The sequence below is a fragment of the Pararge aegeria genome, chromosome 20 (assembly GCF_905163445.1).
Source record: "Pararge aegeria chromosome 20, ilParAegt1.1, whole genome shotgun sequence".
NCBI classification, from domain to species: domain Eukaryota; kingdom Metazoa; phylum Arthropoda; class Insecta; order Lepidoptera; family Nymphalidae; genus Pararge; species Pararge aegeria.
Genome location: NC_053199.1, coordinates 1,640,707 through 1,668,492, shown reverse-complemented (window position 1 = coordinate 1,668,492; position 27,786 = coordinate 1,640,707). Strand labels below are relative to the sequence as shown.

Sequence of the window (27,786 nt, the reverse complement as noted above, 5' to 3'; positions counted from 1 at the left end):
CTCAATAGTTTGTTGTCCTTGAATAGTGGATTATATTTCTAAAATCTAGAATGTTTTTTCTTTTTTTTAGTTCTTTAAATCAAGAAGAAATAGGCCTCTAACAGACTGCGTTACTTACCATCTGGTGTCATTAACCATTGGTCTATATATTTCTAAATAAACAAGAGTTCTAGAATTGCTGTAATTTTTTTAACTAAAACCCCGAAACTATGTTCTGCTTATGAGGCCACCGTCGTCCATACTCTAAATACAACCGGGTAGTTATAAATAAAACAATGTTGTTTTATAAAAAGGAACTTTGTATATCAAAAAGTATAATAACACATTGCTTTTAGATTCATTTACAGTCATTTTGCAGTCGCAAATGTAAAAAAATAATGATTTTATCAGTAAATGCCAAACCAAGGCGTTCAACCTGTGTCCAGGGTGGCATCCTGCGTTCGGTTCTCTGCCTCCTGACCAATCACAATAGGCGCATATTTCAACGAGGTTTGCTATTGTTCGCACGCACGACACAAATTGTAACGTCACTATGGACGCAGGCTGGACGCATTTGTTTGCTTTTCAGAGATTCATTGTTCATAAAAATATTGTAAAAAAAAGTAACCTAATATCTATTTAATAATATTATTAATTTCTCCACTACTCATAATAATTTGTATCATTCAGTTAGCGGCATTTCCGATCTATAAATAAAAGTAGATATATATTCTGACACTGAAAACAATGTCACTGTTTTATATATTCATCGACAGTTGATCGCTCCTAGAACGCGCTCTTATACATCCGTGAGTCTTAATATATCTGTTTGGACTCAGTTTGATGACAAAAATAAAATTTTACTTGATTTCAGAGATTTTTGATTAAAGTCTGCCATATTATGATCCGTGTAATATTGTATCCTTAACTTATTCGTTAGACATCGTAAGTTTGGGCGCGCATTTTTCTCAAATGGGTTATTTTACGTCTGACTTGAGTGAACTCACTCAAGTCAGACGTGAAATAATTGAAGTAACGCATATCTAAGTATTGTTTCTATATCTATGTATGTACTCATAAAATACTTAAGCCTAGTTTCTTATTATATAGTTTTCTCTTACATTATATTTACAGATCTTAAAAATAAATTAGGGGCATATTGATTTGTCGATAGGTATAAGAATAACTTGTTAAATTTCGATTGTAAAACGTCAATGGATATCAAATAGTGAGTTTGTTGACACCGCACCTACGGGGAATCCCCTTAATGCGATCAGTTACTTTTTTCGCATTATTATCACTTGCGGGGAAACCCCGACTAACTCAAACGACAGCGATAAAGAAACGCTCGACACAAATTTACGTTTATTCTTCGACATCGAGTTTTTAATGGCAGTGTAAATTGCAAATCAATCGGTTGGCAATCTGTTATTTTTCACACTAACCTATCTAAGGCAAAATTAAACATGCAAAAGTATTTCTGTTACCTCCATTCGGCTTACCCACTGCAACGATTATGATAAAATTAGCGCATATATAGCTGAGATTCTGGAAATGGACAAAATACTATTTATCCTGGGAAAGCACCGAGGTAACGTTCCTAGGAATTTTAAAAATGTTACTTATGCACAGGTTCACACCTTAACCCCATCTACTACTATCTAGGCTAAATTTTGCTTAGTGTAAGGAGAGATTTCTTTATCGTTTTATAATGGCTACATCAGCTACATGTTTAATGTGTCAGATCAAACGTAGCTATAGATGCCGCCGAAGCGCGGCTTTGGTCGTATTCGAGGGTAGACCCTTATTGCGTACACTAACCAAAAATAATTAACGAAGTTTCACTTATGAATGGTATCTTAATGGGGTTATTTCTGGAAGGCTGTAACACTAATGCTGGGGGTAATGCGGCCAGGGTGGCGGCACCGCGACCCCTAGCCCGTAGGGGTTGTTCATCAGTATCCTCGGCCGCTTGGGGTCTTCGTGCATACTCTGATGTTGGGGCTGCATTGTGTGCAGATGCTGTTGTTGCTGAACGGGCTCTGGTAACCTGTCTTTTTTGGCCATTCGTTTCTTGGGATTCGATTCTGGGGCCACCCTGAAATAAAGATCGATCGTTTAGAAAACATTCCAAGTAAGCAAAACGAAGGAGAACAGACAACGGGCTCTGCCCCAGTAATTCCTCAAATGACCTTGAAACTATCTTCATCATCACTGATTGATGTCCACACTTTTTGCTATTGAGTTTTAAGAGTGCAGGTTTATGTATCGACATGACGGATATTTCTGCTTTTTCTATTAATTTTTACGGTAACAGCTGAAAAAAAGAAAGTCCTCGAGTCCATGCTTCACAAGCGGACTGGATCCACTGGATGAAAAAGGTCGAACATAAGGCTCTGTCACTTGCCTTGGAGCAACTTACCAAAGAGTACTTACTGCGTCGAATGGGACGGCACCCATGTGCTGGAATAGGAATACAAAATTCCTTAAAAGACCTTGAAATGATATTCAGGTTTATTTATTATGAAGTGAGGGATAAATGTGCTTGCTTCTCCCTGACTGTCAATATTAAAGTAATATCTACGGTCTGCTGTCAGAGGTGTGCATGCCCAACTATATCACTACCATAAAGTGTAATGAGTTTATAGTGAGTCAACTTCTGTGTATACTTATTGACAGTACCGGCGCGCACGCAAATTCGGGCTGGCTATTGAAGGAGGCTACGGGCAGAGGGGAACTCATTCGTGTACCTTCCGGGCGACAGATTTGATTCACTATTTATGCATTACACATAACATGTCTTTACCCTCCTAAGCTCCGCTCGTTCTACAGCCGATCGATGAGGCGTGGTCCTCGCCTGCAGTCCACTAGCATCTTCATTGTACTTGCGCACACTTCGCGGCCTCCAATCGTTCCTCCGTTGAGCCCATCGTATCGGCACCACGGGCATACCGTGCACGTCGCTCCGGTTCTTCACCATGACCACAACGCAAAACATCTGTCACTTATCTCGAAGAAGCACGGCATCTTCATTATGGACTCGGCACTTACTGCGTGGCCGATGTCATATGCTCTAATCACCCCGCTTTATTCCTCAGATGACCTTGAAATTATCTTACTTCTATTATTTGGCTCTCGGGAGTGCAGATCCATCTAGTGGCGATACGAGGTATACATATACACAGACCCCTGAAAACCTTCATGTTAATAATAAGGTAGCTGAGGAAACGGTGCGTGGTTCGAGGCATGCATGACCATTTATCCGACTACCCTCCGACTGACCTGCGCTCGTTCCACAGCCGCTCGATGAGGGTGGTCCGCGCCTGCAGGCCGCCGGCGTCCTCGTGGTACTTGCGCGGCGCGGGCGCGTTGGCCACGCGCTGCTTCATGGCCTCGAGGCGTTCCTCGGTGGCGCCCATGGGCACGGCGGGCAAGCCGTGCGCGGTGCACAGGTTGTGCAGCACGCAGCACGCCACTATCATCATGGCCACGGTGGGCGGGTCGAACTGCTTGTTGCAAGTCGCCTGCAGGCACTTCCACCTGGATTTCAGCTGTTTTATCGCCTCCTTGACGACGCTGTGCGTTTGCGACTGCATGTTGGTGTAGTACTTCTCGGGTGACAGGGGGGACTTCTTTGTGATTTTCGGCACTGGTGTCATTATGTACGGCCGCTGGAAGTAGTGGGGGCCGCCTGCAAATAAAATTATATTAAAGCGAGTGAGACTCCTATTGTACTACATACAGCCGTACCGATTCTTCGTGAAAAAAGGAATGCTTAATCACTCTTGATGAAGTATGTGTTTGTGTTAGTGTTTTTAGGTTTAATGAGTATATATGTTTAAGTGTAACACACTCCACACTGGGCCAGCGTGGTGGACTATCCTTCCCTTCTCATTGTGGGAGGAGACCTATGTATGAGGAATTAGTAGGTTTTTTTTATCATCCAATACTCAATTATACGTTATTTAATATATTATTAACATGATTAAATAGTTGCGTAAATGTAAGAATGAATCTGAGTTTTACGATAAATGTGTTTAAGTGAGTGTTGGACGTGACGCAATGTGACAATCCCAGTGATTTCTTATTGGCTGATACTATTCCACTATTGGCTGAAATACGAAATTTTGAGCGAGAGTACCATAAATACAGCCAATAAGAACAATTATAACATTTAACTAGTTATTTCTTGTGATGCGAGTGCCTTTAAATCACAGGGAGTCAATAAGTGAACATCCAATAGCCGATTACAATTCGATTGGCTCACCAATAAGCCAGCAGAGTTCCCGCGAGTAGTTGAGACTCTCAAGGTCAATCTTCACAGCGTGTTTGTTGAGGATAGCGTCGTGCGATAGAGAGCCACCGGGTTTTGCGTCTACACTCAGGATGTTCATGTTACTGTCACAGATCTGTGGGATGGAAGAACAATTATCAGTAGCAAATTAAGCTTTTTAACTAAGATCATTTTTTTATCCACGGCAGATATAGGACAACCTTGTTTTTACAAACTTAACTCTAAACTAAACTCAGACTCCAGTCTAATTGACTTGCATCTTCTAAGACACCAGCAATGAAATATAGAGTGCTTAGATTTTATTGGAAACTGAATGGTGTCAAGTGGACTTACAATAGAAAATAAATGAAAATTAAATAAAATAAAACTCCTTTGGATATTTTTTTCCCAGTTGTACAATGAAAATCCCATCTGAATGTTTACAAAATATTATGTAAAATAGTTATGGCAACTTATTATTGCAAGATTTTCGGCATTCTCTATTGCTAGAAGTCAACTCAAGTAATGAGCACACATAATTTTTTTTCTTTTTACATGACAATGAGAAACTATTTAAAATTTATTATAAGTGTTCAACCATATTGTTTCTTGTATCATAAATACAAAAAAAAATGTAATTTTTAAGGGTTTGTTATAACATACTCCAATAGGGAATTAAGGAATCTTCCATTACAAAATATTGCTCACAAATGTTTTTCTAAGTAAAAATATTATGTAAATTAAAAAAAAAAGAACACATGTGAGAAAATAAAGTTACAAGAGTATTGTTACAAAAATGTTTAAATTGATTAGTAAGTAAGTATGTAATAATAATAATACCCATGGATTTCTCTTGGTTCTCCTAATCAAAAGGTTGGCTGGAAGAGATCGCTACTGAGCGATAAGGCCGCCTTGTATCCTACTTTTTAAGTTTCCTCTTGTTGTGTCCAGTGGCGTGCATATGGGGTATGCACAGGTTATGCTGATGGTATAATTGTGAGATGGTGATAACAAAAAAATTAAAAAAATTGTGAGATGGTGATAACAAAAAAAAACACCCGGCTAAGGTTGTTGTGGGCTTCTTCTTAGACCAGGACGCGTTTGGAACCCTCGTAGCTTTATTTTTATGTTTACGAATGTGGTTATCGCCATCATCTCACTACCGTGTAATTCTTATGTACGCATCAAAAGTGCCACCTATGGGCCTACTTGAATAAAGATATTTTTGACTTTGACTATAAAGTAGAGAAAATCCACAATACAGGTTATCAAAACTTTAGGGTAGGCTAGTAATATCTCGTACAATACCTAACCTTAAGTTTTCTATAAATTGTGCTGCAGATTTTCTCCATTTTATATCATACAATCAATTAGGAACTTTCATTACAATGTTCTGGAACAATAATTATTGATTCAACTTACAATTTGCGCTTTTTTGGAGTGATATGACTTATTGAAATGCTTCTTCTGGTCGTCATCCGGTCTTGCGATAGGAACATGCATGCAGTCCACACAACCTACCACGTTAGGTATCCCGTATTTCATGTAGAACCTGGAAATGCCAATTTAGTGTAATTTAAAAAAAAATGCGTACTAAAAATATACATTAATTTTCATTTCAATCTTATTCCAATAGCAATTGTGAATTCGATGTTTTTATTTAACCTACATTACATCATAATAATAACAATAAAGCGTTTTTATTTCCTATCACCTAAGCATTACATTTATGTATAATATACAAAAAAAATCATTTATTATTATGTGTTATACGCACTAACATATTATGACTCTTCTTGAATGGAAACCCTATTGTGGTCGCCTTCTCCACATTCATCCAGATTTCTCTATGTCTGGCTTGTTTGATCCACTCCTTTAATGCATTCTTTGTGTATTTATATAGGTCGTATCAAAACATATTTTTTTAACTTTTAAAATTTCATAGCCATAAAAATTCAACATTTATAACTTTATAATTTTTTTTTGATATAATAAATATCGCTTGTCATTATTGGAATATTGCATATATTACATATTACAGTATAGGCATTGTGTGAAATTACACCTGGTGAATTATGTAAAAGGTTTTATAGTTTAAATATTTGTTTTATTTAAATAAATAAATATACTACGACAATAGACACATCGCCATCTAGCACCAAAGTAAGCGTAGCTTGTGTTATGGGTACTGAGATAGCTGATGAATATACAGATAAACACCCAGACACTGAAAAACAATCATATTCATCACACAAACATTTTACAGTTGTGGGAATTGAACCCACAACCTTGGACTCTGAAAGAAGGGTCGCTGCCCACTGCGCCACTCGGCCGTCAGTATTTGTATTTTTATTTTTAAGTAACATTAAAATAATTTATTAGATTAGGAAGTTGTATTAGATATTACCATGGAATAGGACATATGGACTAGGGTTTCAGCTGAAAATCAGCACTGCATAACTTTATGTGTGGCAGGGCATGTAGCACACTGCCGAGCTGGAGCCACAACATTAAACACAACACACAAAAACACACAAAAAAAAAGTTGCTCATCTAGGGCATGTGCTTCGGCATGATAGATACAGGCTACTGCAACTGATAATGATGGGCAAAGTTGCTGGAAAGAGACGCATCGGTCGCAAGAGGAAGTCTTGGTTGCGCAATATTAGGGAGTGGACTGGGATAGCGAGTGCCGCCCAGCTGTTTAGCCTCGAAAAGGAAAATTATCGAAAACTGACGGCCAACCTTCACTAGTTGGAGAGGCACCTAAAGAATAAGCCACACATTACAAGAAGTGAAGTAGCTTATGCACCTAAAACAAGCATAGAAGAGAATAGTAAATTTATTTACCCATTCTTAATAATTTCTCTTTCATTCCGCAAATGAGGGAAGTGTATGTATTTCTTCACAATAGTTGGACTGTTCATAGCCTCCGTGACCTGCATCACTGCCGTTGACACAAAGTACTGAGTGATATTTGGATCAGTCTTCCCTCCTATAGATTTTTGATATTTGCCTGTTGCGTAGAACGAGAGAGCAGCTAGTACCTGTACATAAATAATATTAGTTATGATTGATAGTGACAATATGATAGGAGAGTCTTCCAAAGTTTTAAAATAAACTAACTTTTGACTGTATCAGTATTCTAAAGATGTTTTCTCATGATTTTATGTGTAGAATTTGTGAAAAATATAAACATTTTTTGTGGTATTTAATTAAGATTCATTTTTCTCTAACTAGTTTTGGTAAGTACCAATATACTATAGCATATTAAGTTTTTTTATTATAAAAAAATGACTGCCTTGTTGCTCTAGTAATACTATACAGATCATAAGTCCTGGGTTCTAAATCTTATTCTAAATCTTCAGTATCAGCTCATAAGTATATTATAGATTATTAGTTAGCCCGGAGTTTTGGTATTAGTGCTTGTCACCTATGCCTCTGAGGGCACATTAAGCCAACAAACCTGTATATCATATATTATCATTAATATGCAATATTTTTAAAGCACATCAACATATGTTGTGTAGTACCTAGGTGGATGTATGCTTACACCCTTGCACTACCTACAAGTCAGAATATCTAACGATTGAAAATCGGCCTTTAATTATGGCACGTTAAATTCCAAGCTACTTTGCTTACAGTCACAAAGACTATATTTACTTGCTGTTAAACATTGTTATCTTTGTAAATAAATAAACATTGATTTGTAATAAAAACATGCAATGCATGCAGTGGTGCTTTAATTTTTATAGCAAAGGAACGAAATGGCGTTCTCGTAAGTTGTTAGGCCATCTCGTAAATATTTACTCACTTTGCTCTCGACAGAAAACTCAATAGACTTTGTTGTATCCGGCATAACCGGCTTCAACTCCTCACACAGGTTTCGCGCCATATCTTTTGAAATCCGATATGTTTCTATGAACGCGGCATCACTCAAATCAAACGGATCTGATTCGTCCCTTGTCTTCGGCACGGTTTTCTCAGGACTTTTTGCTTTTTCCAAACTGCGAGGCTCCGGTTGTTTTTGCGATTGTGTCGAATCCCACTTGAGCAACTCGAAGAACACCGGCTCTTCGTCAACTACGGATATGTAGCTGTCATCTGGCGGTTTATCAGCCATTTCTATCTGGTTTTTCTATATTTATTTTACAATTCTAAAATTATTCACAACAAAACTAAACGCAGCTTACGTTGACAAATTTGACACTAACCGTTTTGTGCTGCCAGAAATAAAAACCATATTAGTTGAGGCTACTACAAACAAAGATGTTTTAGCAGGTGTTCAACTTTACATATTACCTTTTATTAAAAAAAGTTAGTGATTGTGATATGTTACTATCGCAACAGCAGCAGTGTTTTTGAAATTTAAAAAGTTTTTAAAAGTGTAAATTACTCAAAGAGTAATGAGTGTAATTTATAAGCAGAGATTTATTTTAATATTATTTTAGTTCTTATAATAATCATCATTAACCTAATCATCATAATCAATGATTATATAATAAAATAAAATAATATTAAAATAAATCTCTGCTTATAAATTACACTCAAGTATTTGTATCCTCTTTGAGTAATTTACTTATATGTATGTTTGTTATGGGAAATAATAGAATAGAATAGAATACAAAAACTTTATTGCAACACAATACAACACAATAGGAAAATACAAAGAAAACAAATACTGTTTTCTTTAGTACTTAGTGCTAGGGTGCAAAGGCGGCCTATATTTTATACCTATACCTATAATTTCATATTAGAAAGTGGTGCGAAGAAATCAGTCGGAATCGGAATTCGAATCACAAAGAACTGACATGTTTGTGTGACCACGCCCAGTGGGAGTAAAATTGTACTTTTAATACTTTGGATTTTTTGTTAAAAGTTTACTTTTCAAAAAAAAATTGAACTGCATTACATATTCAGGTGATCTCAGCGATGGGTGCGGCTGCTACCAGTGCCGAACAGGCCCAGAAGTCTTAATAGGAAAATCTTGATAGCAGCTTAGTTTTTGTGCATTTTGGAGTAATGAATCTGGGGAAGGGGCGACGCGCGACGGCTCGGCCTCCTAGGAGTGGATCTTTTGGGCGAAAAAATATTTTGCCGATCAAAAGGGCTGCCTGTAACGGGCGGTTTCGAAAACATTTTATGTGGTACCTACTACATAGATTATTAGAAATAACTGATAGCGACCTAAGTATTTTATTTTATCATGCTATATTTATTTTCATTGATTAAATCATCCTTTAATGCATATTTGTTTTAAAAAATTGGTTTTGATGATTGGTTTTGCCTACCTTTTCGCACTATGTTTACATCAATGCCATAGTTAGATCAGTATCAAATGTCATAATTGGATTTACGCAGTAAACTTTGTACACACTATCATAATCTCTGACATTATCGTACGGACATTTCTATCTCTTTTTGAGACAGATAGTTCAATATAAATCTTTAAAAAAGTGATCATTTTAGTTAGATAATATGCAAAAGGTGTTTTTAATACCCACCTTATAAAATTCAAAATTCAAAGTTGGTCACTTACACTCCTGTGCATATATTTGTGCTGTGAACGTGAATCACGAGAAGTTAAGGTCGCAAATTTAAATTTTCATACAGTGAGTTTTGGTTGTCAATTATTTTCATTTCTATATGAAATTATGTTTGGAAATTAATAATTACTGTACATCGAGTAAGATATTTTATTTATACAAGCTGTCTCCAAAGTTCAAAAAATATTTTTCCTGCTTTCATGCGAAAATCACATGGACCGTGTGGTGGATTATCGCACCGTTATGGACGAAGCCTCATTTCTTACAAGCTTCTTTCAGGCTGCTTTCCTTATCACATATATCATAAGGAAATATTTTCAAGAGATCCTAAGTTCGATTTACTTCAACATGTTTTCACTTTTTCTTATAGATTTTTAGTTTTTCTGCAAAAAAAAAACAGTACCAGCTGGCATTTAAGATATTCAAAAAAAAAAGCGTGCTATGCCTACGCGCCTCGATCTCGGCACGCGCTCGGCATGCAGACAGCCGCGACTGTGCCGCAGACTGTGGCCTACAAGCAGTGATTAACCACGTAGTAAGAGTAGCAATTGCTACGTGCCCCGCGCGAAAGGGGGCCCCACATATTTAATATAGCTCATCTCTGTCTGACTGACTGACAGACAGACAGACAGACACGCACACACACTGCACACAGACATCACCTATAGTAATTTACTAAACTATTAATTACCCACAAAATTGTAACCTATAGATAGCAAATACGTGTTGTATTTAAGATACGTTTAAACTAGTAGAGTATTGAATTGTATTTTTACCACTCTATTCTTAAGAACCCATAGCAGATCAAGGGCTCTTTTAATGAATTTGCTGCGGGCCCCGCGCTTGCTTAATCAGGCACTGCCTAGAAGAGTAGGTACCTTGTTATTAAAGTCCACTAACACGCATAGAGGAGGGTCACGATGTTGAATATGACAACACCCTGTGTTTAGTCCTTGGTGTTGTAATTTCCTGTTGCGAATCTAATCTCGTTATTTATCGTAAACAAATCAGTCAAAGAATCGAACAGATTGAGAATATAAGTACCAAAAAGCAGACAGGTATAGTCCCGACGGCGCGCGGATATGCGATTGTGATTTATCTACACTTTTGACAGGTAACAGACTCGTCTGAAAGATTAACACATGCTTACTGACCAGATTCGTGACAGAGCGTTTTCTATACCAAAGATATTCTAAAGGTTGCGGTCTACCAATCCGCAATTTTGCAGCGTGGTGTACAACTGCCAGACCCCTCATTTTGTGACGAGACCCGTGCCCTGTAATGTCTGATAACGGGTTGATACGATGATGATGACTCAGGTTACGCTACGCCCCTCGTTTTTATTTTTATGTCTGATCAATGCCCATCTACGACAATCTTCCCCAGCAGGGCTAGCACGGAGATAAAAATTATATCCCGCGATTATATCCTCCGATGATATCCCTTGACAAGGTATATAATTAACGTGACCACCTGTTAAATCACTGACTGCCGACTGGCGCAGTGGCAGCGACCCTGCTTTCTGAGTCCAAGGCCGTGGGTTCGATTCCCACAACTGGAAAATGTTTGTGTGATGAGCATAAGTGTTTTTCAGTGTCTGGGTGTTTATATGTATTTTCTAAGTATTTATGTATATCTAGTTCATAAAAATATTCATCAGTCATCTTTGATACCCATAACACAAGTTACGCTTACTTTGGGGCTAGGTGGCGATGTGTGTATTGTCGTAGTATATTTATTAATATTATACCACTTAATTTCTATCATTTATTTTTTTTCTTTTTTTTTTAATTATTAACAATGCTTAAGAATAAATTAAAAAACACTATTAAAAATTAAAAAAAAAAAAAAAACTTCCACCCTCCGCTTGCGGGGCTTTTGAATGCCTAAGCAACCGGTGGTCAGGGCTCCAGAGTGAGAAACCTCCTCACAATACGCGCCGTTTCAAGGACTACTGCCTTCTGTATCCGACCCTTGATCCAACAACCAAGCGAAAGCTTCTTGAGATGTTGGTCGAAGCTTTTCGCGAGAAGACCATTGACTGAAACGACGATCGGAACAACAACGGTCGACTCAACATTCCACATGGCGGTAATCTCGTGAGCAAGGTCCAAGTTAGTATAGTTATTATTATTATTATTAATCACGGGAGCAGGGAATAGGCGAAGTTTACCCTCGTTTATTAATATACATATATTATTTGGATATTATTTACACTTGTGCGCCAGTTCTCTGAGAGTTGATAAAGCTGTGGGAGAAGATGAATTTGTATCGTTTCCTCGGGGATATAATGGTCTCCTGCCCATGCTAGCCGTGCAGGGTTATAGAGCTGAGAATGCGATGACCGTAATGTCATGTCCAACTTATTGTTTACTTAAAAAACAAAGAACATGCTTTATCTTACGGGGTTAAGTTCGGATTAAAGGGCATAAACCTGACAATTTTTTATCTCTCTTAACTATCTGACACTGCAATCTACGATTTATCTGGATTACCGAAATGTAGATTTTTAAGAAACAATACTTTGTCATTTAATACCTAGAATACTGAAGTACCTTTAGTTCTTAGGTTGTGCTGAAACTTTTAATCAGTCATTTACTTTTACCCACTTGATGAACAAGGTAATTTAATTCGAGTTTTTTTGATGGACATTTTTATAACATTTACTGATAATGTACAAGTGCCCGTGTGGAATGCTCAAAAAATGTACGAACTCGCCTAATCAATCAATCAAACGTTTAAAAGGGGCCTTATGTGCTAACTATTGAATAAACCGTTCAGCAGACACTGGCAAAATGCAGGGCGCTTGTCATATAATAAAACCGTGATGTGAGCAAACCGCCAGCTGCCGCCGCGACCATGGTCAATTGTACTTTTATGTATTCAACTACCTATCATCATCATCATCATCATCACATCAACCGATAGACGACCACTGCTGGACATAGGCCTTTTGTAGGGAGTTCCAAGTTCCACGGTTCTGAGCCGCTTGGATCCAGCGGCTACCTACGACGCGCTTAATGTCGTCTGTCCACCTCGTTGGGGGCCGACTACCTATAAAGCAGGATAATTTTGGCTATTTGTACTCTATATATATACCTAATGTTTCGTAGAGGTGTCTTTTTCTAATGTGCATGAAAAAATTGCCGCGAACAGTCTGACCTAAAAAATCTGACTTGCACTCTCCTAGGCCAGAAGCTGGGTACGTACGCCCATGGAGCCAGCCCTTCTGTTACTGATGCGTACCTATTAAAGTGAATACCAGTGGGTTAAACCATAGATAGCCTACTGAGGAGTGGTGACAGTTCAGTGGTTTGAGCTTCGGCTCTGTTTCGGGGGAGAGTAGTTAGTAAGGATTGTGAGTTTTTATTTCACATTCTGAATTTTGTTTGACGACGCTGACGTCATCAAATATTAAAACTAATTTTTCCTATACCTGTTCAACCTTAAGGTTAGGTAGGGCACCAGGTCACAGCATCCTTCGATCTCTTTTCAATTAATCCTGATATCTTTCGTCTATTTTATATCCGCTCGCTATTGTTTTCTATTTATAGTCTCAGCTGATAATGTAAACTACGGTAACACCATTGTAACATGTTAATTCTGGACTGAGGTTATTTTTCTAATTATATTTCTATTTATTAGGTGTTATGGCACTTTAACTGATGTTGTCAATTCTGTTATTTATAAATTTCAAAACTAAACTAAATAACAGGTTAAAAAGTAGTTATATAGCTGTTCATATCTAACGTATGTAAGACATATTGTTATTATGGGATTTTTAATTAGCTTCATCATACCCAGGCTTTCTTTCGTTTATGTAATTTATCTTATTACGATGGGATTCCATCATCATTTTTATTTATTTATTATAATTTATTAAAGGAACAGCTTGTTCACAATTAATGTTAAAGGAAAGTTACAAATATTTTGTTTCTTATCAGTGTGTGTTGCAGTCCGGATTTCTTGACAAAGCCGAAATAATAGAACGTTTAAAATCAATCAGCCTTCGACAAAATAAATCAACATTATTTGCGCGAGCAAGATCACTATAAACACGACTTAGGAGATCATCGTCATCATCATCCTATTTAATTTCCACTGCTGGGTATATGCCTTATTTTTCAGAGGAGATAGAGGAGATTTTTAGAGGATAAACTTACCACGTCTCTCCAATGTTCGTGATAAGAATTGAGACCAACAGCTTTACGTGATTTCAAAGGCATGAGGTTTACACTGCAATTTTTTACCAGGTACCCCTAATAACTAACTAATAAGTTTAAGTTAGTTTAAGTTTATTCGAAGGCACTATTATGTCCCTGATTTTCTCATAAAGTCAGAATGGCATTGAAATTATGCGCTCAAAAGTCCACAGCTCTCCAAGATGCTCCGGAACGTGCACAGAGAGCATCTTTTGGAGGTGATGCATATAAAGAGCAAAAAAAGTATGTAAATGTCACCGTACAGATTTCTTTCTTTGTCGCCTATTATTAAATGATATTACTTAAATACCTCCCCGAAATATTATTTGGTAGACATAAAAAATACGGCACTGACCTATAGATATTACCTAATATAACCAAGGATTTGACACTATTTTTTTTTGCAGCTTGACGTAAATTGAGAAAGTGACAAAAATTCCGCTTAGACTATCCGACACTTGTCAAAAGATGGTGAAACAGACCCATTGCCAGTATAATTTTTTTAACATTTATATTACAGCTTCACCAATAACAGCGCCAAAATGACGTCAATAAGAGACAAAAACAAAATGGCAGCAGCCTGTCCGGTGATAATAAAAGAGGCCAGTGCGAAATGGTCACCCTATCGCCCAATGGTTTTATGAAGGCTGCTATATATAAGCGAGATTTCAGCTCAGTACAGCATCCGAGAGTTACGCGAGGTCACGTGTTGATGATATGTACTTACCGTCAAGTGTACATAACAATATAAATAATTATTTTCGTTAACGCATAAGTACAAAGTGATAAAGCCTATACCTGTGTACCTAAGCGAAATGTAATATTATTATGTTATTTTGATTTATCTTCTACAAAGTAAGTATTTTTGGTTTTTAATTTCATATATATAAATATATACAAAATATAAATACAGTTTTCATTCGATTTTATATTTTTAATTATGTTAGAATCTGTATGGTTTTTTTCTGTTAAAGCGAATGAAATAAGTAGCTACTTTTTAAATCAGAAATGTATTTCCTAGATGGCATGAACATATTATGTAGTATGAACATTAAAACTTCAAGACAAGAAGGAATGAAGAAAGGAATGTATCTACCTATTCCTTTTTCACATTCTATATAACTATAAGCGTTTTCGCGAAAAATCTACGATGCAAGCCAAAAGCGCCAAATATTAGAAACCGATTTAAGCGTTTTATGTTGCAAAATTATAGTAATTGTAAGCGGTACAATTTTTTAATAATTATGAGGTTTTAATATGCCTATAGAGCTTTTATAGTACCTACAACTCATCCTACGGACATACAGACCTTCAAAGAGATAGGCCTTTTTCTATTCCCTTAGAAATGTCTTCAATTAACTTCAATTAACATCACTATAAGCAATATTATTTAATTATTTTTGACGCTCATATTTTAGAATTATAATCCTTATTTTCGAGATGTTATATATAAGTATAATTGTTAGTAAGCGATGGTAATAGGCCCGCAGTTAATTAAAGAAAAGTAATCTTTATATACTCTACGCGGCAAACAGTCGCTTTCCACGTTATTCGGTAACTCCTAAACGGCGAAACGAATTCGGTGTCATTTTTTTTTTCGTAGGGCTGCCTGGAGTCAGAAATTCTTATTTATTACTTTATAGTATATTCAAAATTAATATTTCATGTAATTTTTTTAGATTTAGTTTAGTTTTTAATTATTCTGTTATATAATAGTGTAGATGGGTCATAGTTACCAAATAAAAATTATTATTATTATTTTCCCTCTCTTAGAAAATTTTCCAAAGATGGTATTTTATATACAATAACTTACTTGATATTCTTAAAATATTTTTCGACAAAGCAGTCTTAAAATAATTTTAACTGGCAGTAACTTCATTGTTTTTTTCTAATTTATACACGTGTGAAGCTTTGGCGGGTCGCTAGTTTATAGGAGGTAAGCAAACGGATATCGGGACGAAAGTATCTCATATCCCGAAAAATTAAGAATTTTCCCGCGGTGCCAATGCCCATCTCCATAGATCAAACTACAAGTAAAGATTATGGCAATAATACCATTATACGTGGATATACCGATAAAACTTGTAAAATATTTTGTAAAATTAAGGTCTGTCGTTCATGTTATCGCAAAACTTTATGATACTTGTTTGGGAAAATACTAATTTGGGAAAAGTGTAAAACATGGCGGGTTTCTTATTTTTATAAAAACACAAATACCGTCTCTTTCATCATCATCATCATATCAACCCATTAACGGCCGACTAAATGGCACGGGTCTTCTCCCACAATGAAACGGGGTTAGGGCAGTAGTCCACCACGCTGACTAAGTATATTTGTAAGATTATTTATCGTCTTCTATTTAGGCTTAAATAAGTGCGTTCACCCCTATTTAAAGCAATTCACAAACTTTCAAATTTTTACGTTCAGCCGTTACGGCTATAAGTTTTCATTCCTTTTGTAGTTTTATCTAAATATAACAGTAATATATATATTGATAATGTTGAAATAAAACGTATAACGTATAACCTTAACTAATTATTACCAAGCAATCCATTTGTCTAAATAGCTGCACTTTTGCGCTGTACAGCCAGGCTAATTCTTTTGAGCCAGCCCTCCTCCTTCTTCGGCTTTCTCTGGGCTTGTCTCCGAACTTGGTCGGAACCTTCCGTTGTACGTAGTGCCACTGTTACCGCTCCCCGCTGGGTCACTCCAGCCAGCCGAGCTCACTCCAGAACGTCGCCAAGTGAAAGTCTTTCTCCTATCACAAGCAAACAACGGCGATGTAATGTCCTGAAAGAATTGTTCTGTCAGACCGTTATCCGCAGCAAAAGGAAGGCTTCATTTTAACTCGCTATTATATACCTAGACATACTTAGACTGGTTACCGGTTTCTATCTAGGTACAGTTTTAATACTGCCTACATATTACGTAAAATTAACTCTAGTCTTTACGTTGTGTTTGTTTATTTTATTTTATAAGTACATATATATTTGATGGCCGATTGGCGCAGATTACCACAACTGGAAAATGTTTCTGTGGTGAGCATGTATTTTTTTCGTTGTCCGGGTGTTTATATGTTATATTCTAAGTATTTATGTATATAATTCGTAAATATATTCATCAGTCATCTTAGTACCCATAACACAAGCTACGCTTACTTTGGGGCTGGATCGCGATGTGTGTTTTGCCGTAGTATTTATTTATTTTATTTATATAGTTTTAGAACAAACATAACATACTTACTTAATTAATAATAAACATGAATGTTCTAAAGGCTGATTTATTTATGTGAGTCATGTCAAAAAGTTTCCATAACATAACTAAGGTCTTACTAAATTGTCTACATAACATGAGTAATCTTTAACATTACTAATGCGGCTACAAGTTAGCCTCCGACTTCAATATCACCTGGTGGTAAGTATTGATGCAGTCTAAGATAGTATGGTAATAATTATTATTTCACTACAAAAATATTTTTTTCGTTGGTTTGTTTCAAAATATATAAATTTGTGTTTATCTAAAAAAAAAAGATAGTATGGTGGTGTAATTCAGACATTTTAGATTCCCCTTTTTCCCCTGCCGGGAATCGAATCCGGGGCCTCCTACTTAAATTCACAGCGCTCATCGTTGCGCCAGGGAGGTCGATTTGTTGGTTTGTCCTTCCATCACGCTCTGACTGAGAAACCGATCAACTTGATTTGTGGCAAAGAATTAGTTTAAAGGTCGGAGAGTAACATCGCCTAATTTTTATCTTAGAAAAAACAAGCCCTGGACCGTGGATTTTGAAACTCTAATTAATAAACCTATGTCCAGCTGTGGACTTCAATTGATTGAAGTGATGATGTTGATGATGCTGAGCAAACGCCTCTCTTAAGAAAGAAAAAACTAGAGCATAAGCCCACCACGCTGTTAGCTCAAACTGTTGAAAATTAAGCTTTGTATCCGTGATCTAATTAAGAAAGATGAGTAGCTTTGAGTTCATCCAATACATACGAACAAACAAAAACTGTAATAGTTTCGTTTCATAATAATAAGTATAGATTCCTATTTATCATTCCCAGCCTGTCTCACTGTTAGGGAAGACAAGACTTATGTCTTATAGGAAAGGAATATATAGAGATTTGACCCACCACGCTGATTATATGCGGGTTGGTGGGCCCGCAATTATTATAACATATTAGTCAAAATAAACAGAGACTGACCGTTTAATGTTTGACCGTTTTCTCCGACGAATCGATCGAATAACAATTATTGACGCTAGCCGGGATTCTAACGCGCGACCTCGTGATCCATAATCGATCGTGCTAATCACTAAACCAACGAGGCATATTTCGTGGTACATTTACTTAATTTAACTCACCACGATAATGGTACATATTTGGTAATGCACAAATTATTAGACTAAACTTACATAACTAAAATTGTGTCGTCATTTTCCACAAGAAACTGACAATTATCGATCCTTTCAGTTTAGTCCACCAGTGACCAGGGACCAGTGTTTATAGAATTTCGTACAAATCATTTAGTACAATTAACGGGTAAAGTAGAGATTTGGGGTTGGCGTGGTCCAAAGTTCGAAGAACTATGAAAATTTTGAAGAGAAAACTTGTTTAGGCGTGTTGAGCATATTTTTGGTGAACACAAATCGTGGGACTCGCGTCAGCGTAATCCCACGCTTCCTATTAACTACATGTAGGTATACTGTGTATATAAGTACATAGATATGGTTTTCACCGATGCCATCGTGAAGGCCTAGCACCAGGAAACAGGAACTTTAAATAATTTTCACAACACTGATTTTAACACATCTTATATTTTGGAATTCTACCAATCGTGCTCACACAATATCGTCTAATGCCACGTCCGTCCGCCTCATCGTATGACCACCTCCCCCCCTCAATCAAAAAAACTACCGCACAGATGTACCCTCAAAAGTATCGTTGATTGATTATTTTATAACTAGTTTGTGTTTCTACATTTTAATTATTATTAATATAATTCACACGTATATTTATAGGAATTTCGAAAAAGAAAATAACAAATATTAGTGCAACAATTATCAAGATCAATTACTGCATATAACTCAATATCACAAATATACGTAACTTTTAATGTAGTTATTTATACGCTAGCTATAATAATTATTAGTAGGCTTACAATCGGCAGTCCCCAAAGTTCTCAAAAACTCCTGAGAATTCTATTCAACATTTTCTATTTTTTTTTATTCTATTCCATACTTTAAAAACTACTTTTAGAGATGATAGAAATAGCATGGTGATTGAAACAAATAACATAAAGTAGGATAATTTTTAAAAATAAAAAGAGCGAGTAAATTTATTAAACATAAATTTGAGGGGTCAGATTGGACCTCACTGAATACGTCGTTTGATATCATTCTGATTGATGTTGTTTCGTGTACAGTTCTGCGTCTACATCAAATAAAACGGTTAAAATTTTTCCCACAAATGACGTATCTAGCAATAGTTATTGGTTATTCAGTGCCAATTGCACTAAGCTTAAATACAAATATGTATTGTTGCTATATGCTAAGTTAAATATCATCATCATATAAACTGATAGACGTCCACTGCTGGACATAGTTCTTTTGTAGGGAGTTCCAAATCTCACGGTTTTGTGCCGCTTGGATCCAGCGGCTACGTACGACGCGCTTAATGTCGTCTGTCCAACTCGTTGGGGGTCGACCAAGCGCTTTCCAGTGCGGGGCTGCCATTCCAGCACATTGGGACCCAACGTCCATCCTTACTCCGAACTATGTGCCCCGCCCATTGCCACTTCAGCTTCGCGACTCATTGCGCTATGTCGGTAACTCCAGAGTTATGAGTTCTTCTACGAATCTCCACATTTCTGATTTGATTACGAGATACTCCGAGCATAGCTCTCCATTGCCCGCTGAGTGACTCGGAGCCTTCTTATCAGGCCGCTCTATGGGCCTCAAGTTAAATAAAGGTTGCCAAAAATAATAAAATAGTTTTAGTTATCTTGACAAAATCATTACAAATACCTAACACCCATCCATCATTTATCTCATGTAAATGAGACCTGTGACATAGGCCTAAGCAGTGAATGCTTGCCATCAATCAATATCGTGACAACTCATATAGCCATCCATTTTGTTACAGATTTCAAATATTTTATGACAAGGATTAAGTTATCAAAATGGTAGGAAACGAAAAGCAAAAATATGTAAATGGCGCTGAAACCGGCGGAGATTTAAAAGACCTCAACAAAATTAACTCACTGAAATTAGAGGAGCATTTTAATAAAGATCTAGTACCACATTATATTAAGGATGAATCGCCTCCGGGTGAACGTGTAAAATTTGAAGGTCTAGGTGACATAGACAGTATATGTTCCGAAGAGACTGACAAGCTGCCACCAATACCAGACGGAGGATGGGGTTGGGTGGTTGTATTCGCAGCTTTCCTAACAGCGTCATGTGCTGATGGTCTCACATACTCATTCGGTATACTTCACGAAGAATTTATCAACTATTTTCAAGATTCACAGTCGAAAACATCTTTAATAGGTAGTCTATTTATATCAATACCATTGATCTCCGGACCAATAATGAGCGCTTTAGTAGACAGGTATGGATGCAGGACTATGAACATGACCGCTGGTATCTTATCGACTGTTGGTTTTATACTAGCTTCACTGAGCAGTAGTATTGAAATGTTATGTGTAACATTGGGTGTTATAAGTGGATTTTCAATGGGAATCTTTTATGTTACTTCAGTAGTATCAGTTGCGTTCTGGTTCGATAAGAGAAGAACTTTAGCCGTGTCTATAGCCCACACCGGTGTAGGATTTGGTACGTTAGTGTACTCGCCGCTGACTAACTATTTACTTCAAATATACGATTGGAGGAATACGCTCGTTTTGTTGGGTGGTACCGTTTTAAATATGTGCGTGTGTGGTGCTTTAATGAGAGATCCAGACTGGATAATTATCAAGGAACATAGAGAAAAAACAGAGGCGAAAATAAGATCTAGAAAGTCATCTAGCGCTGGATCAGTATCTTCAAAATCGATTGGCGGTGAATCGGTTTACCTCAATGCAGATGAATTGAACGATTTATTGAAAAGTGGTAGAAATCCTGAGTATATTTTGGCGATGCTCACGACGTCTGTAGTTGAAGCCGAAAAGCTGGAGGCAACTACGCAAATGAATGCGGAAATCGCAACCAAGAGAGCAAATTCTGATGTACACCTGCCTACATTTATTCAACATCATGATCAAGTAAGTATACAAATTTATTAAAACAAATCGTAACAAAACTAGCAACTATTTATGTAACTGTAAATACCAGATGTGATAATAACTGGAACCGACAGCTTCGAGACATGCAATAATAGTAAAGCTTTCTAAATTTTAACCTCCAAAGTCGTATACTTTAAAATTGGATGCAACACAAAATCTGCAACATTTTTTGATAGATTTTATACATGATGGTTCGGTGAAATGCGATCCACCAAAATAATAGCCAGTATCAAAAGATTTTTATTTAATTTTAAAGCTGTTTCTTTGAGATTTTCCTAATTTTCTTTTTTTAAAACCATTCCTGAAGTATTAGAGCGTAAAAAAAATAATTCAAATTAGTCCAACCATTTACGTATATACATATCATTTAGATAGATATTTAAAAGAATTTTGTTTTAGGTACCAGCCGAGGTAATAGAAAAATTAATGACAAACAAACGGCTTTACAATATAATACTCCACAATTATCCACATTTACTCGTGCGGAGAAGATCAGAAGAAAATACGAACGTAGAACCTCCTATAGCTTTTAAAGAACCAACTAAAATGAATTTGACATTAATGGCTAAGAAACCTAAAACACAAAGTGAAGATAAGAAAGAGAATTCCGAGCAACCGAAAGAAGTAAAAAAAGTCTTAGCTGTTAAAGAAGAAGGAGTGAAAGTAGCAAATGTAGCAGCCGTCTCTAAGGAGCCGGCCCAGCAAACGAATTGGATATCAAGACAGATTTACACTGATCACCATTACTTAAGAGATATGCCTTTATACAAAAACACGATAATGTATCGAGGTGCAATGATGAATATTCCACGGTATAAGCTGAGGACATCGTCTCTGCCTGATATCTACAGAAATTCTACGTGGTCGATATGGTCCGGTTCTGATAACGAAAAGGTAAATTCACAATTCACATGTATGTATCCAATCAATCAATCAAAATAATCTTTAAAAAGCAGTGGTTTTAAATAAATAAGTATTATAATTCAGAGTCAATACTTTTAAAACTACTTTTAGATATGATAGTAAGTTAGTAAAGTAGTACCAAGTAGCGTAGACAGCGGACAAAAATTATATCCCCTGTTTATTCACTGACAAATCAACTGCTAACTGTCTGTTTGACAATAACTTCTAAAGTGGAAGTGTTTTTGGTGCTTATATTTGTCGTCGACACGGTTTCTGTGTGTTCCTAATTCTTGATCGCAGTATACACTAGTTTTTTATAAAAAAATATATCATACCTCACTCATTTACTATTTTCCTCAAACACCAACTGCCTACAACAGTAGACGCTGTGAAATATAATTAGATTGGGTACTTAGGTACCTATTTGTATTGTAACAGTATCAGTAAAATATTAAGATTTAACCTACTTAGTTTGTTTGTAGGAATTTGTTTAGTATGAATTACTATATATAAATAAAATGAATTAAAATATTTTTTTGCTAAATATAGGTTATTTATTGGGGTTTAGGATATAAAGTCCCAACATATTCTACTGATATATCCAAATACAAGCAAAATTAAAACATTTAATTTTACTAAATCAATTATTTCAAGTAGGCCTAGTTGCTTATAGCACTTTTGAAACGTCAAGTCGGTTTGTATGAGGTGAATCTACAGCGCCGGTTCTGAAGGCAGATTCTACAGAGACGGTCCGGTAAGAAACTCAGCAGATTGCTCTTTTTCAACATCATTTCATAGTTTAACAATCTTTAGAATTTTTCTATCTTGTGAGAGATGGTCTGCGACAAAGCTGCTTGGAGAGCAGCTTTGTCGGAATCCATCAATCGTTTAGTAACCACGATTGAATAAATGTGTTTTAATACATTGGTTAGACTTAGGTAAAGACTAGATCTAATATAACCTTCCGTATCATGTTATAAAAGCATATACCTACCCATCCCCACAAAGGAGTTATGCACTTTTCTCAGACGATATGCTGATATCACTAATTTATGTCCGTTTCTAGTAAGTCGGTGGTTTATATCTATGTTTATACTTACTAATGTTTCGTATAATAATGATTATATTTTAAAAATTTATTGCGAAGCTACTGTAAGTATACCTTTTTCTTTAAATTTGGCACGAAGGGATTTGAGAGATCTAAGTTTATGTATTGATCGCACAGCTCTTCTCTGCCGTAACAAGCTCAGCTCGGCCCCATAACAAGATCCCATATGACATTACACGATGGAAGTATGCAGTTTCAACATCTGTAAACTGTCTAATTTTTCAGATAGCATAGGCAGCTTAGCTGAGTTTACTCGCTAGTGTCTCGATATGGGCACCCCACGGTAGACTTCACACGCAGAATTCTCAGGCATGCTGGTTTCCTCACGATGTTTTCCTTTAACTTTAATGCAAGTGATATGTAAATTTTTTGAATACAAAATACTCCGAATAATTGCGTTCCGGGGATCGAACTCGGTCGCCACGATAGGAAAGCCGAAGCCTTTTCCACTGAGCGATCACCACTCATATAGATTATAGACATTGTTAATTTTATAATTTTTAGAAGTGTTTTTATTAAATTTTAAAAAAGGAATTTGTCATCTCTTGTTTCAAACGTGCCTCATTGTATTTGAAAAAGAAGATCGAAACTGCAATGTTTCCTACTAGATGGCGCTACAGTCGCTATAAGACATAATACATTGATACATAATATTGACATTGCTTGCGCGATTGCGAGCGCGGCGCAGGTCAAATACTGTCGGTTCAGAAAAATTTCATATGCATTTTGAATTTATAAAAAAGAGATTGGTAATATTTATAGCTTTCTTTTTTCCAGAAATGGTACGATCGCTTGGTAGAAGGACTGAAATCCACCTTCGACTTCCGGATGTTCACCGAATTCCACTTCTTCCTCTTCAACATGGCGTCGCTGCTCCTCGCCGTGTGGGCCATCATTCCTTACTTCTTCCTCAAGTCCTTCATGTCCGACGTCAACATGGAAGGTGGTGCGACTATGATCGCGATTGTTGGTATCGCCAGTGGGATGGGTATTGTAAGTTCAATTTTAACTAGGATTAAATCAAATACAAATAGGAACCAAAATTCAAAAATTCTAAATCCAAAATTCATTTATTTCAAGTAGGCCTAATATAAGCACTTTTAAAACGTCAAGTTTGTCTGTGCGTAGTGACTCTACCACCGGTTCGGAAGGCAGATTCTACCGAGAAGAAGCCGGCAAGAAACTCAGCAGTTGCTGTTTTCCAATATCAACAATTTACATTCTACATTTTAAAATTAATTTTTCTATCTTGTGAGAGATGAACGCGGACACGGATGCTTCCAAGCAACCTTGTCATTAAGAAATTCATCAATTGTATAGTTATCTCGCTGTAATAAATGTGTATACATTCTTTAAACTTTAAGCATTGGTAGGTCCTAAATTACCTTAGGAATCATGTTATAAAAGCGTCAAATCATGTTGCCGCTTGAAAGGGACAACAAGCCAATTGCGTCATATTGCAGCTTGTCAATGTTACCAGCCGCCATTCATCATATCAACCTATTACTGGCCCATAACAGTGCACGGGTCACCTCCCACAATGAGAAGGGGTTAATGCCGTAATCCACCACGCTGGCCCAGTGCGAAATGGTAGACTCTACATACCTTTCAGAACATTACGGAGAACTCTCAGGCATGCAGGTTTCCTCACGATGTTTCCCTTATCCGTTGAAGCTGCTGAAAACGCACATAAATTAGAAAAGTTAAGAGGTGCGTGCTGGAATTCGAGCTCGGCGCCTCAAAAGTGGATTGGAGTAAAATTCCTACCCTACCTCTAGCCGCCAATTGCCTTTGCGTATTCTTTGGTTTAGCTCACAGAATTACCATTGAAAAAATTGGTAAACTGATTACAATTATCCATTTTTCTATATTTTGTGAGGTGAAAGCGGAGCTGACTGGTTCCACGCTTTGTCATTATAATTGACGGGCCAAGCACTTATCAGGTGCGCCATCTGGCCAACCTGATGTGAAAACCATAATCTACAAACAGAGCAACACTTCGCTGGGCATGCAAGAAACACGTCCTATAAATTGGCGCCGAGGTGTGCTTGTAGCGGCAGAAATAAGCAAGGCAGTAGTACTGCTCCGGACGAACTCTGTCAAAACTGTAGTACTACTGGTTTTCAGGTGGTACTAGGATGGGCCGGTGATCAACCCTGGCTGAACGTCACAAAAGCGTTCGCCGTTTGCTTATTCGTCTGTGGTATTTCAATCGGCGCGTACCCCCTGTGCATCAAGAACTACTGGGCATTGGCCACCGTGTCTGTGGTATTCGGGTGGTCTTACGCGAGCTCCTACGCGTACACCCCAGCTATCCTCATACAGCTGGTGCCCATAGATTACTTCACGTTGGGATATGGATTGATCCTGCTGAGTCAAGGCATCGGCCATCTATGTGGACCTCCTCTGGGTGGTACGTATTTAAATACTTGGTTAGTAGTACTAAATAATATCAAGATGGAAAATATATTCTGAGCTCACTGAGGAGTTGTCGTGACTGGATCCTGGTATTACAAACGTTTTGTACATTCGTTTTTGATTAATCTGTGTACCTAGATACCAGGGAAACCTCATTCCTAAATTTGGTTAGGTCTGCTGCCTAAAGCAGAAATGGGTAAACTCTCTGTTTTTATATTATAGTGCTTTCCATCAATCATTACCGTCGACCAAGCGCGAGTCTCTCTTCTCGACAAAGAAATAAATAAGGCCATAATCCAAGATATAAGACAGGCGTGTTTTCCAGTTTAAATTGGAAAATAGAGCGTGAATACATGAGCATATTTTATTCCGTCGTTGTATTCTTGTTTAAACTAAAATCTAGAGAGCGGTCTACGAAACTTTTGGCGGCCCACTGGAGTGGGCAGCGACCCTGCTTTCTTAGTCCAAGGCTTCGATTTCCACAACTGGAAAATGTTTGTGTGATGAGATGATATTATTCATGAAAATATTAATCAGTCATCTTAGTACCCATAACAGAAGCTACTCTTGCTTTGGGGCTAGATGGCGATTCGTGTTATGTCGTAGTATATTTATTTGTTTTATTTTATAAAGTGGAATTAAGCAAAAGAGTGTCAGTTATTCTTCTGAGAGTGGTCTCATCGTCTCATGTCTCTCGATGTCTCTGTTGATATGATGACTGGCGAGGAAACGAACAACTGTTCCTCGCAAAAGTGATGAAAACCTTTGCATAAAACGCGTAAAATTCAAAACTAGACCTCTAAATGTTTATTTTCTTTCGGCAGGTCTGCTCTACGACATAACCCAAAATTGGGATATAACGTTTTACGTGGGCGGTGTGTGGGTGATTTTTGCGGGAGTGCTAATAGGTATTATCCCTTACACAAACAACGTGCGCATGTGTGGGTCAGCCCCCCTGCTAAAGGATCTGGAAGATGGCACGAGTACCAAGAACTCAATGCATATGCATGTGTGAATACAGGAGTGGCACTTGACACATGCATGCTTACCAAAGCTTAGGATTTACGTTTTTATAGGATTAGGTTAAGGTACAATTTTTAATAAAATATACCAGATGTTAATCTGCGGTTTTATTTTGACATCCATCTTATTTTTAAAGATCATTCTTAACTGAAAGTGGTGATAGCCTAATGGTCAGGAATTCGGGTTCACTAGCAGGACCCGAGTTTGAATTCCAGCACGCACCTCTAACTTTCCTTAGTTATGTGCGTTTTAGAATTAAAATATCATTTGCATTAACGGTGAAGGAAAACACCGTGACGTAACCCATGCTGGCTGAGAGTTCCATAACGTTCTCATAGCTGTGTTTTTATTACTACACTACAAGTTAGCCCTTGACTGCAATCTCACCTGATGGTAAGTGATGATGCAGTCTAAGATGGCAACGAGCTAACCTGTTATGGAGTATGGCAGTTATATTCAACCCATAATCGGTTCCTACGCGACATTATACCGGAACGCTAAATCGCTTAGCGACTTAGGCGTCTTTGTCGGTAGGGTGGTAACTAGCCATAGCCGAAGCCTCCCTCCCACCAGACCAGATCAGAGTTAATTTAGAAATAAAAATCTTTTCCCGTCGGAGAAAATTTTCTGAGAGGTGAGGTTGCAGTCAACTTGTAGTGAAATTTAAAAAAAAAGTAGTGGTAAAACTGCTATATTGTTAAAATACTGGCTCTCATTGCTGTTATTTTTTTTAGTAGTAAAGTTATATTTTACATGTGCCTTCAGAATTAGTTCACTAAGGACCCCTAATAGGTTACCTCATCTAAATAAACACTCGGCGACAAAGGTATATATTGTATTATTTGCCTGTGTGCAAATAATGGTTTGGCCTAGATTTATCATTTATCATGTCGATTAAGATATCTATCGTAGTATCTCTCTCACTTACGTAATATTCAGTTATTTATTTAATATTCCTTTAAGGTCAATCAACCTATCTTAATATATATAAATTACGCACCACACTGTTTGTCCGCGACGGAATCTCAAATTACTTAAATAAATAATAAATAA

The 27,786-nt window shown here is 37.0% G+C and overlaps 2 protein-coding genes across 2 annotated transcripts; one reads left to right on the top strand and one right to left on the bottom strand.

Annotated features, from left to right (window-relative positions):
- Window positions 1-287: 287 nt before the first annotated feature.
- LOC120632738 (putative nuclease HARBI1) lies at window positions 288-8,453 on the bottom strand. The gene is made up of 6 exons (XM_039902725.1): window positions 8,067-8,453; window positions 7,103-7,299; window positions 5,675-5,804; window positions 4,247-4,388; window positions 3,262-3,670; window positions 288-2,077 (listed from the first exon to the last, which is right to left on the bottom strand). The coding sequence occupies exons 1-6, from the start codon at window positions 8,373-8,375 to the stop codon at window positions 1,870-1,872; spliced, it is 1,395 nt and encodes a 464-aa protein (XP_039758659.1). The 5' UTR covers window positions 8,376-8,453; the 3' UTR covers window positions 288-1,869.
- Window positions 8,454-9,699: 1,246 nt separating this feature from the next.
- LOC120632823 lies at window positions 9,700-26,797 on the top strand. The gene is made up of 8 exons (XM_039902845.1): window positions 9,700-9,864; window positions 13,927-14,051; window positions 14,408-14,855; window positions 20,141-21,260; window positions 21,681-22,175; window positions 24,070-24,285; window positions 25,420-25,705; window positions 26,535-26,797. The coding sequence occupies exons 4-8, from the start codon at window positions 20,178-20,180 to the stop codon at window positions 26,723-26,725; spliced, it is 2,271 nt and encodes a 756-aa protein (XP_039758779.1). The 5' UTR covers window positions 9,700-9,864; window positions 13,927-14,051; window positions 14,408-14,855; window positions 20,141-20,177; the 3' UTR covers window positions 26,726-26,797.
- Window positions 26,798-27,786: the final 989 nt, after the last annotated feature.

Coding starts and splice junctions, on each gene's coding strand:
- LOC120632738 (XM_039902725.1), bottom strand. CDS start 8,375: ATGGCTGATAAACCGCCAGATGACAGCTACATATCCGTAGTTGACGAA. Junction 7,300..8,066: donor AGTTTTCTGTCGAGAGCAAA/GTGAGTAAATAT, acceptor ATTTATGTACAG/GTACTAGCTGCTCTCTCGTT. Junction 5,805..7,102: donor AGAGAAATTATTAAGAATGG/GTAAATAAATTT, acceptor TGGCATTTCCAG/GTTCTACATGAAATACGGGA.
- LOC120632823 (XM_039902845.1), top strand. CDS start 20,178: ATGGTAGGAAACGAAAAGCAAAAATATGTAAATGGCGCTGAAACCGGC. Junction 22,176..24,069: donor CCGGTTCTGATAACGAAAAG/GTAAATTCACAA, acceptor TCTTTTTTCCAG/AAATGGTACGATCGCTTGGT. Junction 24,286..25,419: donor TCGCCAGTGGGATGGGTATT/GTAAGTTCAATT, acceptor ACTGGTTTTCAG/GTGGTACTAGGATGGGCCGG.